Here is an 18,685-nt window from a genome sequence, read left to right as displayed (position 1 = left end):
AGCATTTAGGACCATGCCTGGCACATGCCAGCTCTCAATAGATGGTAACAACTGTTATTATTCTCCACACAGGATCCATAACAACATGTTCTGCTCACAGATGAGACCAACTACTTCTCTGTTCCTCACAGATTTGTCACAAGGATCGTCAGCAACAGTGTACGTGACAAGTACCAACATCCATTGCCTTCATCATCCTTATAACTCTCGACAGCAGAAGGAGGAGACAGAAGGTAATACAGTGAGAATGCTGAAGTGAGAAACTGAGATAGGCCCCAGAACTGTCACTGTGACCACCCATTCCCACAATCCGCATGTGCACAATGTGTCTTCAGGGGGCACCTGAAGATATAAAGATGAAGACAAGGACTCTGCTCCACGAGCTTACCAGATATTGGAAGAGAGCAGCATATAAAGAAATGACTAGAATGCAAGGCAAAGATTAATAGATGCTTTAAGAAAAGGATAAACCAGGGCTTCCCTGGTGGCGCAGTGGTTGAGAGTCCGCCTGCCGATGCAGGGGACACGGGTTCGTGCCCCGGTCTGGGAAGATCCCACATGCCACGGAGCGGCTGGGCCCGTGAGCCATGGCCACTGAGCCTGCGCATCCGGAGCCTGCGCTCCGCAACAGGAGAGGCCACAACAGTGAGAGGCCCGCGTACCGCAAAAAAAAAAAAAAAAAAAAAAAAAAAGAAAAAAGAAAAGGATAAACCAAATGCACTGTGCAGTGAGCAGAAAGGAGAGTGTGATAACTTTGAACCAGGAGACTTCTCAGAAGAGGTAGATTTTTGAGCTGGGTATTGAAGGAGAAGAAAGGCCTTGACAGGCATAAAGAGAAGTGGAAATACTTTAGAAAAATCAGTGACAGAAACCTTGTGCCCAGGGGCTCGTGGACTCGCAGGCTTGCAGAAGAGAACCCTCAGGCCCGAGGTCTTCCTTCAACTGAGAATCACTATGCTCCCACCCTGGGAACTCCACAGCTTTTCCAACGCTCCTCCCATGCTGCCCCCAGCACTCCTCACAACCTGCCCTTCTAGGAGAGAAACAAAGAGGGAACAGGACACGGGGAGGGCTCTGTCCTTACTCTCCCCATACATCAAGGCCAGCTGCTCCACTGAATACTAGGACACCCCAGCATGCTAATTCCCAGTCCCTTCGACTTTCCATTTTTATTCATTCTGGGTGTGCATTTTTCTTTTACCCTGTGACCTACTGAAGCAAGGGGTCTTCTATGCTGCATTTTAATTACTATCATGATCCATGGGGATTCTCAAGGGCTTCTGAATAATAACATTTTTTTTTTTTTTTTTTTTTGCGGTATGCGGGCCTCTCACTGTTGTGGCCTCTCCCGTTGCGGAGCACAGGCTCCGGACGCGCAGGCTCAGCGGCCATGGCTCACGGGCCTAGCCGCTCCGCGGCATGTGGGATCTTCCTGGACTGGGGCACGAACCCGTGTCCCCTGCATCAGCAGGCGGACTCTCAACCACTGCGCCACCAGGGAAGCCCCTGAATAATAACATTTTAACATTTACACATTTTCAGTCACCTCTGCCCATTTAAATGAGGGCTGAAAAATGCAGCTCATGTGAGGACTTGCTACGTTAAATCAATCCTCAGGCTCCGAGGAGAAGGCTTGGGTACTCCAGTTTCCTGGGCTTGTTCTGCTTTCTTTGTTCCCTTAGGATTGGAACCTTCCAAATGCTTAGTCACTGCGGTGATCATCAGAAACTGTGTGTGCGTCCAGGGAACTCCCAAGTCCACCGCTGCTTTTGGAGGGTCACCGTGCTTTCCTCAGAAAGAAGGCACCGAGTATGTTATGCAGACATTTGCTGGAGATCGTGATCTGATAAGACAAATAGACTGAGAGTCCTTTCTGGTCCATGACAACCAGAGAAATAGAAGAAGATCTGGACCGGGATTCAAGAGGTCCAAAGTGGAGCCCCAGCCTTGTGACTTTTCCTCTCTGGGTCTCTTTCAAAAAATGAACGGCTGGGATGCATTCTCTAGGGCTTTGAGATTTAGTACGGTTGAATCTGTGATTAAATGACCTAAGTTCCCTTCCAGCTCTGTGACATTAAAACATGAATAGTAGCAGGGCTTCAGGGGAAATGATTTAACCTCATGGTTAAACAGGCTTTGGATTCGGCCATGCTAGAGCTTAAGGGCCAGCTCTAATGCCTAACTTTTTCTTCCTCATCTATTAAACAGGGATAAAAATAGCCTCTACTCGGAAGATCTGTCTTGAGCTATTCAACGACCTAATCAGTGTAACTGAACTCGGCACGCGGCTGGCCCATAAGATGCGTTCAATTAATGTAAGCTGCCATCGTTATAATCATTTTTCATTTACAACCATTTCCAAACTGCTCTTCACGCTAACACTGAACAGTCTCGTTTCCTTTCTCCCGACTCTACAAAGGAGACAGCTTTCTTCTAAGTGGCCCTATGAACCAGGCAAAATAAAACTCAAATGCCAGGGAAGGTCCAGCCATCTTGCAAGTTTGGTTCAGGGTGATGTGTAATAGCACGGTGGAGGATGCTCAGGTCAGGAACCACCTCCACCCACGGCAGCACCCACGGGCGCAGCCCAGCTTTGGGACGCAGGACTGTTCTACCTGGACTTGGTCCTGATTAACTGACAGCTCCCCTATTTCCCTAAACTCTTCCTGAAGAGTCTGTTCACTGCCTGCTGTTGGACCCCTGGCCCCTCAGGCTCCCCTATTCAATATTACCAGCTCTGCGTGGATCAGTTTCCAACCGGCCATGATATTTAACCGTGCCCGATTTAATAGCACACTTGCCATCTCTGTTTCCCTTGATCTTCTGCCAGTTCCAACACTGGGTATTCACAACCATTTGCTTTCTCTTCTCCAGTTGCTGGAATGTTGAGCCCTGCTGAACACTCAAGAAACAACTGACTGAGTCCTCTACCAATGTATTTACCTCAGCTGTCTTCCAATAGCTACCAAGTATTAGGTACTAGTTCTTCTGTGCCGGACACTGTGCTCAGCATGTCCTTTTTTAATAGTCACAGCAGCCGTGAGTGAAGAATTTGTAACCCTACTTTACCTGTCGAAACTAGGCTTAAAGAGGTTAAATGGCTTCCTCAAGGCCACCAGCCAAGAAGTGGTAGACAGGAATTCAAACGTGAGCCTGACTACCAGGCTCAGCAGTCCTTTCATTCACTTCTTGAAAACTATGACATCGCCATAAGATCGATTTCTCGCCTCTGCCACTCTTTTCTAATCGTCATGTTTCCCATAGCACCTATACTCTTGGAGGATAATCGCACCAATTTCCTGAGAAGGTTTAGGTCAAACTTCCTGAACTATTTTCAACATGATGTCAAAATCTGGGGATAATTTCATCTCTTCCCAATTGCCTCAGAGAAGTATCTCCCCATCTAGGATTTACCAAGGGTCAATTGCCCAATCCTTTTTCTAGTCTTTATCCTTCTAGCTCTTTCTGTATCATTTGAAACTGTTTACCAGTTGTCCCCAGTACGCACTCTCTCCTTCCTTGGTCATGGGATTTTTTTTTTTAGATTGGCTCACAGCCACCTAGAATGCAGACTACATTTCTCATCTTTGTGGCTAGGTGTAGCCATGTGGCCAAGCTCTGGCCAATGGGTTTTATAAGTGAGAGTGGTATGTGCAACTTTTGAGAGCTGTCTTTAAAGTACTCTTCTTCTCTCCTTTCCTCTGGCCTGTGCTGATAGCTTGAACTTGAATAGTCATCCTGAACTATGAGACGGCAAAAGGAGACCGGGTCCTTGACCATCATGAACTGCCATACTAGCCCTGGACTCCTTACTTCTGGACTTCTATCTTGTTTAAACCACAGTGATTTTGGGGTTTTTGGAAGTTCCGTGATGGCTTCTAAGACACTGCATTATCCTGGTTATCTTCCCATGATTTTCCTTTATTTTCCTCTAAAAGTAAGTTCTATTCTTGACCTCTTCAATCTCTCTAGTCTTTCCCTCAGCAATTTTCTCTTACGTTATCCATCACCTCAATGTGGATGATTCATGAATCTGTATTTCTAATCCTTACATCTCTCTTGAACATCAGACCCACATTTCCAAGTGCTTATGGAGTATTTTTAGCTGGATATTCTGGTACCTGAAACATCTCAAACTTAACCTGTCCAAAATTGAACTTAACGTATTTCCTCAAATGCGCCCCTCCTTCAATTCCCTATTTCTGTTAGTTGCACAATATTTCCCCAATTAACCAGGCTCAAAACCTTAGAATCATCCTCAATACTCTCTCCTCCTCTTTCACCCATATTTGGTTGTAAGATCCTGTTAATGCTACCTCTTCAAAACCTCTGTTATCCATATTCTCCTTCCTATCACTTTCTATTATCCCCCTAGTTTGGGCTCTATTGAAGTCTCTTGACTTCAGGGTATTCCTGACTCCAGTCTCTCCCAACTGCAATCTAAATTCTACAATTATACAAACAGTCAGCCCTCCATATCCATGGGTTCTGCATCTGTGGACTCAACCAAGCACATATTGAAAATATTCAGGAAAAAAAAAATTCCAGAAAGTTCCAAAAAGCAAAACTTGAATTTACCATGTGCCAGCAACTATCGTACTTATATAGCATTTACATTGTATTAGGTATTAGAAGTAATCTAGAGATGATTTAAAGTATCCAGGAGGATACAGGTAGGTTATATATGAAAACTGTGTCATTTTATATAAGGGACTTGAGCGTCTGAGGATTTTGGTATCTGGGGGGTGGGGGGGATCCTGGAACAAATCCCCTGAGGATACCAAGTGACGACTGTACTTAAAGTGTGGCTTCTATCCTGTCACCTCATTCAAAAAGCTTCAACAATACTTCATGGTCTTTGGAATAAAGACTGCCATTTGAGATCCAGTATTCTACGACTAGTCCTTTGTTCGAGCCAAACTGGATTATTTTCCATTCTCCAAACATGCTATCATCTCCTGTCATCTTACTGTTATTTATGCCACTCCCTCTGCCTGGAAGGCCCTCTCCTTCCTCCTTATTTCTGCTGATCAAGTACAATTCTCTATTTTTGGGTTCAGCTCAAATGCACTTCTTTCATAAAGCCATCCCTGATCTCTTACACTGACATAATTTATTCCTCTTTGAACTCTGAAATTACTTTTATACCACTGTACATGAATTTAACATATTCTGCCCTTTTACGATTATTTTACATATGTCTCATGTATACATACTGTATATAATGGCTGTCGATACATTTGGTGAAAGAAAATATAGATGCATAGCTGACAAGGTTCTAACTTGTTCCATAATGGAAAGAAAAGTAAACTATTCCAACTCAGAAATATAAATTGATAAGAGCAAGACAGTTATATAGTAGGGCTCCTCTAATGCAAGGGGTGAGAGAAGAGGAAGCTGCTGAAGATGAGGCTTGATTGTTAAACTCTCTCATTTACATTTTTTGCCTTTGGGAAAAGCACCCAAATTTACACCTTGGAATCTACCAAGAATATCTAGCCTGGACTTCCTGGCAAAGATGGTGGACTGAATACAGGTACTTATTTAAATCTTCTTCCCAAAGCCTTACTAAACTAATAGTAAAAGTAGGCCTCCTACTAAAAGATGTGCAAATGAAAGCACCCCCAAGAAAACTCAATCCCAAGCTGCCAAAGGGAAAAGCCAAAACTCACACTATAGAATTCCCTGAAGGCTCAGAAATTGGCAGCCCTTTGGATGTGGGAGTAGAGGGAGAAGCTAAAATAACATTTTCCTCCCCTCCAAGAAGACTGAGGTCTTCATACTCGTGCACAAACTTCACGTGGACCTAAATGCACAGCTCCCAGGAATACTGATTTAACTGCATCTTAAAACCTCTGAAGTGAAGCTGTGTGCCAAAGAGTCCACATGTATCACTGTCTTCAGATAATCATGCATCACTGTCCTAAGTTAAGTAACCACTTCACCTGGACCTAAGCACTATTAGTGGATGCTGCAGAAAAGCACCACAGAGAACAATGACTTTTAGAGCTCCTGGCTACTTTCCTATTGGCTAGCAAACCTGGAAAACTGTCCACTGTTTCTCTGAGCAGTAGCAGGCCCCCAATGTCCAGTGGGCAAAGAGTTAAACACTATAGAGAAATAAGTGATACACAAAACATTGCTCTGCTCTGTTAGTCCTGTATGAAGATTTCAGAGGACTTTTTCTACATTGGAAACAATTGAAATAACAGAGGAATTTCTAGTTGGATAAAACTGTCATAAAACCATCTGGGCCTAGTGCCTTTGTGGGGGAGGGGAGATGGGCTTTTTACTTCATGGATCTATTAAAGCTTTCTCCTTCTGTCAGTTTTTGTCATTTCTACAGACACAAATGGCATTTCTGGGTGGGAAGATTTTTCACTGTGAAGGTTTGTCCTGCATGGTGCAAGATGCTTAGGATTCCTGGTCACTGGGCACTGAACGCCAGTAGTAACCCCTCCTCAACTAGTCATTGTGATGGACCAATAACTCACCCAGACAATTCATCCCAGGAGGATGGTAGCAACTTCTAACTAACCAAATAAAAAATTTTATTCTTATAAATTCTTTCTATTTATTTTTAAAATCTCTGCATTTATGGTTATATATTTCTTATATTATTCCTACATGTTGTATTTCCCTTTTCTTGATCAGAAATGTCGAGATATTTTAAAAAACAGACACGTTTTTGTTGCATTATTCAAGTCTATTGCTTTCTTCGTTTTTTAATTTCATTCTTTGTTTTCCTTTTTTTCTTTCTGTGTTTAACTGAGGTGTACATGCATACCATAAAGTAGGTGATGTGTACTATCTGCTTTTATCTTTATTAATTCCTCTCTGATACTTTCTTTTGGTTAAGTTTCAGTCGTTCTTAATTTTTAACAAATGAATTTAAGGATAAAAACTTTCCTCTGAGTGCCACTTTGGTCAAATATTATCAGTATTTATACAAAGTATTTCTACTACCATTAGTTTCTAAGTAGAAAAATGGAAAGGAAAAAGATAGGCAACTCATAGACTAAATATATAATACTAATCAATAGGATAAGGTGCTCAATTTCACTAGATCAGGCAAATGCCAAATTCTAAAGTCACTTTTTTTGCTTACCATGGTGAAGAGCATTAAAAAGTGATTATATTCCATGTTAGTAAAGGTATAGGGAAAAGAGCATGCTCATTCACCATTAAGGAAGGGCCATGAGGCTCCACCAATTAGATCTAGACGTGTACCTACACTTTCACCTGCTCATTCTACTTTCTATCAATGTCTTTTAGAGAAATGCTCATATAAGCATGTAAGAATGTCTGTATGGAATGTCCACGGCAGCATAAGTTATAACAGAAATAATACTGAAGACAACTTAAACATACACCAGCTAGAGAATAGAAAAATGAGTTATGGGATATTTAACAAAAATTTTAAAAGAATAAGGTAGATTTTAGGGCTGTGACAAAACTGTATTTATGACCTATGAACAAGGTAAATTGTAAAAAAAAAAAAAGTCTGCAAAACAGTTTGTAAAATATGATCCTATTTTAGGTTAAAAACAAACAAAATCTCACATGGTCACTTTTATATTAAGATAGCAAAGGGCCTGAAGCATACAGCATACTTTCAAACTATGGCCACCAATGGCAACTGTGAGTAGCAGAGAGGTGAGAAGAATCTGAGCATTTTGTGTGTATTCACTTCTCTATTATTTGAAATTTTTCTTTCCAGTGAGCTAAAATGAATGTAATTTTAAAATATCTCCTATCCCAGCCCTCACATTGTAGTTTCCTCAATTATAAAGGAGGAGCTGAAAGCTGTGGTAGTCTCATTAACATGGTCTTTTTGAAAACTGATGAATTAATTCATAAAAGCTGCCTAAGATAATGACATTAGTGGAAAAGCAGGCAAAATTTAATATGTACTAACATGCGACATCATCTGCTGACTTGCCTCACTTTTACCAATCCTAACAGGCATTTCTTCCAGGCTACTGAGAAACTGGCAGAGCCTATTTTCATATTTAATGTCTCAACTCCTTTGTCTGAAAGCTCTTTGAGTGATCTAAGCAGCTAGCCTGGAGGCAGGCACACCTCCCATGCTGTGGTTCAATTAAATCTGTTTCCCCTACTGCCCACTCTCAACAGTTAGCCCAATGCTGCAGAGCTGGAAGAAACCAAAGCAAAGGAGGATGAGATGTGAGGTCAGAAATCCTCCTTGGTAGTTCTCTCCTTAACCTGGAGATTTCTTAACCTGAGGATAGAAGGGCACTTGGCCCCATTTATGAAGTTCATCTGGGAAAGTTTCCCCTTTCCTTCCTTTCAAAGACTGAGCCAACTATCTTGTAGGGTTTCCACATCAAGCCTTTGAAAGAAAGAATTAGAATCTCACTCCTCCACGATACTAAAGATTCTTCCCTCACTAAGAACCACTTTCAAACAGAGCATTAAATTAACTGAGAACTTGTTCTTCAAGGGTTAATTTCAGTATGATTTATTACTAAACAACTAGAGTAGGCATCAATGCTCCACTCCACTCTCTTTAAAGCTTTAATTAAAAATCCACCAACATGATTGGAAGACTTAATAAGTTAAGATATCAGTTCTTCCCAAACTGCTATAGAGACTCAACACAAAATTCCAAGAAAAACCCCAGCAGGACTTTTGGTAGAAATCAATAAGCTGATTCGAAAATTTTGTCTGGAAAGATAAAAGAACTAGAATATCTAAAACAATTCTGAAAAAGAGTATAACTAAGTAGCAAAGGCAATTCCATGGAGAAAGGACAGTCTTTTCAACAAATAGTGCTAAAACAATTGGACATTCATGTGCAAAAAAATATATCGCTACCCATACCACACACCATATAAAAAAATTAACTCAAAATGAATCATAGATCTAAATGTATACCTAAAGCTATAAAATTTATAGAAAAATATAGGAAGAAATATTTGTGACCTTATCTATGAAAAAAAAGGATTAATCGAACTTCATCAAAATTAAGAAACTCTGCTCTTCAAAAGACACTGTTAAGGGAATAAACAGACAAATCACAGACTAGGAGAAAATAATATATCTGATAAAGAACTTATATCCAAAATATATAAAGAATCTTTACAACTCAATAATAATAAACAACCCAATTTTTTTGATGAGCAAAAAATCTTGAAATGGCAACTTCATTAGATACAAGGATGGCAAAGAATCACATTAATAGATGTTCCACATCATTAGTCATTAGGGAAATGCAAATTAAATCCAGAATGAAATATCACTACACACCTATCAGAATGGCTAAAATTTTTAAATACTGACAATATTAAGTGCTGGGGAGCACACACAGCAATTGTAATCCTGATGGGAATGCAAAATGGTAGAACCATTCTGGAAAATGGTTTCGCAGTTTCTTATAAAGTTAAGCATGTATTTATATAGGACCCAGCAATTTCATTTCTTGCATTTACCCAAGAGAAATGAAACCTATGTTCACACAAAAACCTGTATGTAAATGTTTATAGTAGCTTTATTTGCAATTGCCAAAAACTGTAAATGGCCCAAATGGCCCTCAACTAGAGAATGGATAAACTGTGGTATGTCCATACAATGGAACACTACTCAGAAATGAAAAGGAACAAATTTCTAATACACTCAACAAGTATGAGTCTCAAATGAATTATGCTAAGTGAAAGGGACCAGAATCAAAAGGGTACTGGAATATTGTGATTTATAGGAAATATATATATATATATATTTGGCCATTCGGATGACCAAAATATATTTCTCAGATACACTTGGTCTTCATCCATAGTTCCTGGCTTACAGTTCCCAAAACCCAAGGAATTTTCTGATTGATAAGCTGTTAATGAAGGTGACTTTTGGTTAGCTGGTTGATTGGTTGGTTGGTTGGTTTTTGGCTGTGCTGTGCAGCTTGTGGGATCTTGGTTCCCCAACCCCAACCCAGGCCACGGCAGTGAAAGTCCTAACCACTGGACCGCCAGGGAGTTCCCTGAAGGTGACTTTTGGATACGACCCCAGGGTGGGGGCTGGTTGCCAGGAGAACCAATCATGTGATTAGAGGGTTGGAACTTTCGGTCCCCTCCCCTGATTTCCCAGGGAAGGGAGAGGGGGTTTGAGGTTGAATCAATGCCATTGGCAGATGATTTAGTCAATCATGACTGTGCAATGGAGCCTCCATAAAAACCAAAAAAGACAGCTTTTTGGTCCCTTTTTTTCCCCAAGGGCTTCCACATGGGGGAAACCAGAACACTTTTGCATGCCACCGTGCCAGGCCCCAAGCTCCAGGAGTACAGAAGCTCTGTTTGGGACCTCGCCCTATGTATCTCTACATGTGGCTGTTGATTTGTATCCTTTAATATCCTTTTATAATAAATCGGTAATCTAGTGAGTAAATGGGTTTTCCTGAGTTCTGTGAGGCATTCTAGCAAACGACCTGAGAAGAGGGTCGTGGGAACCTCTGATTTATAGCTAGTCAGTCAGAAGTCCAGGTAACAACCTGGACTTGCAACTGGCATCCTGAGTTGGAGGGAGTCACTGGAGCCTCCAATTTGTAGCCAGTTGGTCAGAAGCACAGATGTTTACCTGGGCTTGTGATCAGCATCTGAAGAGGAGGGCAGTCTTGTGGGACTGAGCCCTTTACCTGTGGAATCTGATTCTATCCCCAGGTAGATAGTGTCAGAATTAAGTTGAATTCTCATACACCCCACTGACGTACACACACACACACACACACACAGAGGAACTGGGTCTGGGAACCCTTTTCAGGTACATACTGTATGATTCCATTTATATGACATTCTGGAAAAGGCAAAATCATTGCGACAGACATTGGCGCAGTGACTGCCCAGGGTAAGGGAGGCGGGCAGGATTGACAACAAAGGTACACAGGAGAATCTTTTGGTGATGAAACTGTTCTTTATCTTGATTGTGGTGGCAGTCAAACGACTGTATGTGCCAAAACTCACAGAACTGTACACAAAAAGGGTGAATTTTACTGTTTCTAAATCATAACTTTTTTTAAAAGCTCCAAATGGAAACCATTAAAACAAATCAAAACAACTACCATGAAAATAACCACAAAATTTCTGCATTTAAGGAGGAGAAACCTTTTACACAGGACCATTAAAAATAAGGTCTGCAGTGTCAGACACATCTGTACACGTTCTCTTAGCCACTCCTACCCTGACAGGCCTCGCAAAGGGTACTTCAAAAGACACCACTGCATCCCCCAGTCTTACCTGAACCATGGGCTGTCAGAGGACTGAAGGAAGCAGTAATAATACCCCGTGAAGGACCTGGGACCTCCAAGTGACAGAGAGCTGGGAGAGGCCGCAGGAGTTCCTTCAAACTGCAGTGGGAATTGCACTGCCCCTTCTTGTTCTTCCTTAGGAGACAGAGGTTGTCCCAAATGCTCCAGCGGTGCACACTCACCCCTGTCGGGACCACGTTTACACCGCCTGGCTGGTTCTCAGTCCTGCAGCCCTCACCCCTCGCGGAGAAAACTGAATTTTGCAGAGGCAGTGAAAGTAGGCCAAGGCGACAGAGCACTCCAGTTACCGGGTGGCAGCCAATCACGGGCCCCTCCCCACAAGTGTCTCAGTCTGAGGTCAGGACTCAAAGCAGAGTCTGTGCCGGCAGCTTGAACCCAAGGGGAATGACTTGTTGGGCTTGTTTTTCCACATTAACTTGAGGGTTTGTGAGTTGAGACCCCAAATCAATCTCTGCCACAATGCTGGCAGCCTCCCCTCCCACGGCGCTCACCTAGTCTGACCCGACCTTTTCCTTGCTTCGCACACTGAAAGGTGACAAGACCACTCCAGCCCAAGGTATTGAAAATGAAAGGCCATAATACACCCACCATCCAGACTGCCCTGAAACCCAACTTCCCCAGCCCAAGGAACACCATCATCTCCTTCCGCCCAGGATCACAAACTTTAAAAATCCTTTCAGGACTTGCCTGGTGGCGCAGTGGTTAAGAATCCGCCTGCCAATGCAGGGGACACAGGTTCCAGCCCTGGTCTAGGAAGATCCCACATGCCACGGAGCAACCAAGCCCATGTGCCACAACTACTGAGCCTGTGCTCTAGAGCCCACGAGCCACAACTACTGAAGCCTACGTGCCTAGAGCCCGTGCTCCGCAACAAGAGAAGCCACTGCAATGAGAAGCCCGTGCGCAGCAACGAAGACCCAACGCAGCCATAAATAAATAAATAAATAAGTTAATTAAAAAAAAAAAATCCTTTCAGAGTTGTTTCTGCCAGGAGCAGGGGTGGGGGCTCTACCTTTTGTCCTTCCATCCACGGATGCCAGCTTCTTTGTCTCTGCTGTCAGCAGTAGCTCATAAGGATGCTCGTCCTCCTCCCTGGCTGCGCTCCCCTGAATCCAGGGTCTCACGGTCAAGACCTAAGAGAAACAAACACCACAGTACTTCTCAGGTCGGGGGCTAACACCCAGACAGGTTACGTCAAACAAATTTGAGATTACTGGCTCCTTTTTCATCGAAGGGGAAGAGAAGGTAAATAAGTGTCACAGGGAATCAAAATGCTTTCCTGGCTACGCACCTGGACCTCAAATCTCAATGGCCTTGGATTAAAATATTGCCCTTTCCTTCCCTCATTTCATCCTTCAAAATGCCATAAAATCCAAGATCCTCCCTTCCCCTGCCTCTTCCCTCTTCAGTGTTCTGCAGGATCTCTTTTCTGTGGGTAACACCTCCCAAGAGGTTTTTAGCCACCATGCATCATAAGGCCTTCTTTCTTCATGCTTCTTTCCTAATATGCTCACACAGTACCCCAAGGCTGGGATCCTTCCCCTCTTCTCAAGAGGGAATCAGCATGACTTCTGACTGACCCTGACTGATATTTACTAGGAACAAAGCATTCTGTAAATCCTTCTCTATTTTTGTACGCCCTTCCTCATAGGCCCTGTGGGTTATAGATGAGGATTTCCCCAAAGCTGGCTTCCTACCACACCTATGAAAATGCAATTTTAAATCAATTCCACCAATCTCTGTTCTGAAAAGAGGCAAGTGGATGGGCAGTAGGAATTTCAGTGGAGAAAAAGCAGCTCTGTCTCCTGAGAAATCCCTAGTCCAGGCAGCCAAGTGTCTCTGATGAAATGACTGACCAGAGCTGGCCCCTACACCTGCCAACTGGCTTGAGTCAGCTGGGGGCCTGGTGGCCACAGCCAGTCACAGTACCAGAGGGGCCAGGCATCTCGAACCAAGCCAGAAACACCACGATCAGTGCTACAGTCACACCGAGAGAGAGAATGGAGATACCTGCTTTAGAGGATAATTCTAGCTCATCTCTCCTAAGAAGCCAATGTGTTTCACAGGCAAATAAAGAATAATCATAGACTGGCGATTAGGAAAGCCAACCGAAGCACAAAATCTCTTCTTGAGCAGTTTGGCTAGAACAAGTAATATATTATGAACGAGGGGGTGAGCGGGATTCACAAGTCCACCTAACAAACAATGGGACCCTACAAGTGTGGCACTGTGGTGTCACTGAAACCTCCTCCTTCACTGATGTGTCCCACGGCACACCGGAAACAAAGCAGGTTTGTGATTCAGTAGGATCTTGCTTCTTGGAGGCATAGCTCACAGCGTTACAGCCTAATGAGACAACACAGATTCTAGCAGCCTCAGACTCAGTGAGAGACTGCAGCTCCTGTTTTGTTAACAAGGCTGCCACTCCAAAGGCAGGATGGTAGTCTCTCCAAAATTCTGCTAAGCACAGCAGGAACCTCCACTGACTGAAAGCCACCTGGAAGCTAAAAGCTATTTCATTACAATGAGCTACTTGCCTGTATTACTTATTCCTTTTGCTTCTTCACAGGAACACAATTAAGGGAACAAAGAGGGACCATTAAGCAGTTCAGACAGTGTCAACTTAATACCGCAGGCTTTACTGACAGGAATTTGTGTTCTGCAAGTTTACACACCCAGAGCCATCACTTAGGCAGAGCCCTGGAAATCTGATTCTGTGAGTGCTCTGAGCACAGCAAGAGCTCTCACATAGCCCCAGGCAGACCTCTTCTCTGAGAGGTATCTGACAGCCTGGGTGCCCGGCCTATAATACCCTTTCTTCCCAAGCAGGACGGGTCTGATGACTTCCATCTGGAAAATCAGACCCACTGGACCTGTGTTTGCTGCGTGCCTGGCTCTTGTGCAGTCACAGCTAGAGAATACCTGGTTCCAGCTCGTTCCTTTTGCAGGTGACAAAACCCGGTTACCAGGGAGGTCTACGGAGCCGGTTACACAGAGAGCTCCCAGCAGAGCCAGGGCCATAAAATTCACTCCCCTTGATTCTGGATCGAGCTGGCCTCATTTTTTTTTCTGGGAAGTGTGGTTTCTCCACCCAATTCAGAATCCTCTCCCTCCTTCGGATGTCTAATGAGTGTCCCCTGTTCATACCCACACAACTCGTAGGGTGATCTTTTCCTCTTGGTCCTGGCCTCTGCCAGCTATGGGATTAAAATCTCACAAAAAAAGCAATAAACTGCTTTTCTTCACGTCTTCCTAGCTCCCACTCAAGAAGCCCTGTGTCACAGTGAATATGGCAATAACTGATTCGCAACAGAAAGGATTCTGCTCTTTACTAAATTACTCCTTAATCTTTTTCCCCTTTCTTCCAGGGCTTGCAATAAATCAAAAGCAAAAAAAAAAAAAAAAAAAAAGTATTCTCTGCTATATGGAAGGCAACATTTTTTGCTGCAGAGAAAAGTGACTACCAGTTACCACCCAACTGTGACCAATGGAATGGCCAGTTGGGGTGTGGGCAGCTTCCTGGGAAGAGATACCACAGCAGCTGCAACTTCCCATGAACATTTAGCACATCTGAGCATAGAGAAGATGCTGGTCAGTCCGATGCAGTTGGCAGCCCCTTTGGTGGGGCGAAAACAGCTAATTAGCTTGTATGTGTGCACACACGTATGTGAATATGTTTAATCTTTTTTAAGACAGTTTCATGATCTGGTCATTACTCTGATCAGCTCTCCTGGAGCCAGTATACTCAGCTTCTCTTAAAGGCTTTCCTGGGCCATCTGACAATGACAAGCCTCAAGAATAGTAAACAAACACTGGGTCAGATTGCTCGCCTGCTAGGATATGAATGAGGTTTAGGGTATTAAAGCTTTGAGAGTGTAAGAAATGAAGATGGTGAAGAATACAGTCCAAAAAAAAAAAAAAGTCTACTTTTGGAGAAGACTTATCCACTCATACTATAGCAAACAGAATCTGTCTTGATCATTAAAAGGATAATAACCCAGAGCACATCACCTCTATATTTATGTACTTATAATCATCACTTAGGAAGCAAAGCCAGGGTTCTCAGGGTCTTCCAAATACTGACTATGGTTGTCCAACTGATCCAGAATTCCAGGCTATTCGGAGGTGAGTCCTAGAAGATGTAGCTCAGACACAGTCTCCAATCCAGGAGAGTAATAGGGATATTTCTCCCCTATTTTTTTTTTTTTTTTTTTTTTTTGCGGTACGCGGGCCCCTCACTGTTGTGGCCTCTCCCGTTGCGGAGCACGGGCTCCAGACGCGCAGGCTCAGTGGCCATGGCTCACAGGCCCAGCCGCTCCGCGGCATGTGGGATCCTCCCGGACCGGGGCATGAACCCGTGTCCCCTGCATCGGCAGGCGGACTCTCAACCACTGCGCCACCAGGGAAGCCCTCCCCCTACTTTTTGATACAGTATGATTGCCAAACTGTATGCCCTAGAAAGCCCTGGGAGAAAAGAAAGTGCTGGTTATCCAATAGTTCTTTAGGAGCCTTGCCCTTATCCTTGGCCACCAGAAAATTTAATCCAAGTCCTTGTTAAAGAGGTGGTATAGGGCATTTACACAGACCCAGCCCCAACTGAATATGCTCTATATTACTAGGTTTCTCCTTGTAAAAAGGGAGTAATAAAGCAAACCTCTATATAAAAACGTGTAGGGGTTTACTACATGCGCTTGTATCTGCTGGCAATGTATTATTACCCTAGAGCCTGTAATTCTAGAGACCCCTTAGTTGAGTCATGATAGTAAGTATTTTGTAATTAAGGGATAGAAAGAAATAAGGACAGAATTTGTACCTAGCACAGAAATCATCCCTATCTCCAACACTGACTTTACATTCTAAAAAGGGCTTCCTTGTATTTATACATTTTGTCAAACTGATGTCATCCTTCTGGTTGCGTATGTTTATATTAAATAAAAGAACCTGTCTCACTGGATGGTCCATGGCAGTAAAAAAAACTTAACTCCGACTTCTGGGGACAAAGTAATGAGACTTAATTGACTAGTTTATGTTAGCTGGTTCTTAAGTTAAAGAACAATAGGGCATTGAATGAGCTACAAAAAACTATTGAAATTATATAATATTTTGAATAAACACTCAATAAATATATTCTCTGAATGGCAGGAAGTGTTAAAGGAGCATTGGGAAGATGAAAGATTAAGGAAAACACGATTTTCTTCATATACCTAAGTGAGAAGTTTGAACTATTCGCCCCAGGATAACATTTCTTTTTTGAAAAGGTGAACTATTCTTTTCAAATTACCTCCTTTGATTTCCCCTGCCCCCATGACTCTTATTTCTCTTCTGGTTGAGTTTTCATGACATTTTCCATGTCTGTCCTGGTGCAGATTCTTCATATGAAATGAAGAGGGAAAATGCAAAAACAGAAATAAGGCCTTTGGGTCACAAGCATCAAAGCTTGCTAATCTGACCCAGTCTAGAGAACAATGATTAGGGGGATACTCCACACTTTGTATCAAAAGACAACACAGGTATAAGAGCCAAAAGTGAGACTGTTTAGCCTAATGGAGCCAGGAAAATGTGCATGTTTGGCTTCCCATGTGGCACGGCTGATCAATAATTGGCCCATCTGCTAGAGAGCCTAGTAAAATTCCTTGCTTAGTGCTTTTGAGTGAGTTTGAAAGGTTCTATTTTGGATTACTGATATACACAATGCAAATTTACTAATCCAAAGAGGTGATAAAAAAAAAATGACAAAGCAAAGCCTTCTTTAAGCACGCATTTGATGCACTTTCCAAAAAATCATATTTCATTGATGGGAGTAAACCTTCAACCCTCTACCTCAGAAGCTGTCAAGGGAAAATACTTCTTATCTATGCGGTCTTCCTCCTCTTCATCGGGTGGTGGTTTTGCTGGAGGCGGAGGACGTTCCCTCTGTAGAAGAGAAAAAATAAGTATTTTACTATGTCTTTTTTCAAGAATTTAACTCTTTGGTTTACTCTTATCTCAGTCTTTGGAAATAAAAAAGAATAATGTAAAGAATTCCCCTGGGCCTCCCTGGTGGCGCAGTGGTTGAGAGTCCGCCTGCCGATGCAGGGGATACGGGTTCGTGCCCCGGTCCGGGAGCATCCCATATGCCGCGGAGCGGCTGGGCCCGTGAGCCATGGCCGCTGAGCCTGCGCATCCGGAGCCTGTGCTCCGCAACGGGAGAGGCCACAACAGTGAGAGGCCCGCATACCGCAAAAAAAAAAAAAAAAAAGAATTCCCCTGAAAGACTAAACTCAAGGTTTAGTATCTGAACAAGATGGAGAACCCTGCACACATACACAATTCAATTAGCATTGCTCTTTGTTTTTTGATGTTTGTAGCAGAGACTATAAACACCTCTGTCATATCCTTGACCACAGTGAGAAATATCAGCACTGAAAACACACAACTACCTCATCAGAAAATGTCCTTCATGATACTGATACACAAACTCGAGTATAGGAAAACCAGTGGCTCAACTTCCAATCTACTCTAAAAAGAGGAAACATTAAATCAAAAGAATCAACTTGTCAGAGTTCTAACAAACCAAAATTATTAGGGAAGTAATGAGGAAAGCAATCAAGGACAAAAACATCAACTCCTGCTCAAACTTGAATGTTATTCAAACCTCAGAACTGTCTCTTATCCTTGGTCACCTCCTTCAATGATTACTATTTGTATCATTAGCATATGAAAACCCTATTTCATCTCAGCCCATTTAAAAAAGGACTATTTGTCAGTTATCTGCCCTTGCAGGGGTTGGCAAGCTTTTTCTTAAAGGGCTACACAGTAAATATTTTAGGGTTTGCAGTAAACTCTGCCACTGGGACACAAAAGTAGCCACAGAAAATATGTGAATGACTGGGCATGGTTATGTTCCAAATACAACTTTAGTCACAAAAACAGGCAGCCGTCTGTGGGCCTTGGTTCACCAACCCCCTGCCCTAGAGCAAGAAACTCACTGAAGATGGGATTATCTAGGTCATGGGTAGACAGTTTCAGGAATACACAGAATGATCTTCGGTGAAAGAAAGCTGAAGAGAGTTTTGCCACTGTCCCTGCTGTGCTTTTAGCGTCTTTATATCCCACAGTCCTATTTATGCCTGAGAGAGTCAATGTTCCTACAGGGAAGGGAGTGGGAACCTGAAACAGGAGTTGACCTGCCAGCTCCTTCCCTGGCTTGCAGGTTAGTCCACTGTGTTGCTAGAATGAGAGTATTTTTACACGTCAGTGTGGAGGTGAGTGTTGAATTATGTGACAGCCTCAGAGAAACCTGCAAGGAAAGACACTTCGCATGTTTTAGGAGCCGCCAGGTTAGTTAGCACTTGGCATCCATGATCTCTCTGTTAAACAAGCTTTACTGCTTGGTATTATATCTTGATAAATTGGTCATTCCCATATCCC

General features: G+C 43.0%; 1 protein-coding gene across 4 annotated transcripts in view; it reads right to left on the bottom strand.

The window, feature by feature from the left end:
• Positions 1-18,685, bottom strand: part of ANKS1A (ankyrin repeat and sterile alpha motif domain containing 1A) — a gene marked incomplete at both ends in the record, with an annotated part of 185,096 nt that overhangs the window by 75,710 nt on the left and 90,701 nt on the right. For all 4 annotated transcript variants that reach the window (XM_079712182.1, XM_079712184.1, XM_079712183.1 and 1 more), the window contains 2 exons: positions 12,288-12,408; positions 17,096-17,188. In XM_079712182.1, coding sequence (XP_079568308.1) covers positions 12,288-12,408; positions 17,096-17,188 — 214 coding nt within the window. The remainder of the gene's footprint in view (positions 1-12,287; positions 12,409-17,095; positions 17,189-18,685) is intronic.

Source organism: Hyperoodon ampullatus (assembly GCF_949752795.1).
Source record: "Hyperoodon ampullatus genome assembly, chromosome: 10".
Lineage (NCBI taxonomy): Eukaryota > Metazoa > Chordata > Mammalia > Artiodactyla > Ziphiidae > Hyperoodon > Hyperoodon ampullatus.
This window is presented reverse-complemented; position numbering and strand designations above follow the sequence as displayed.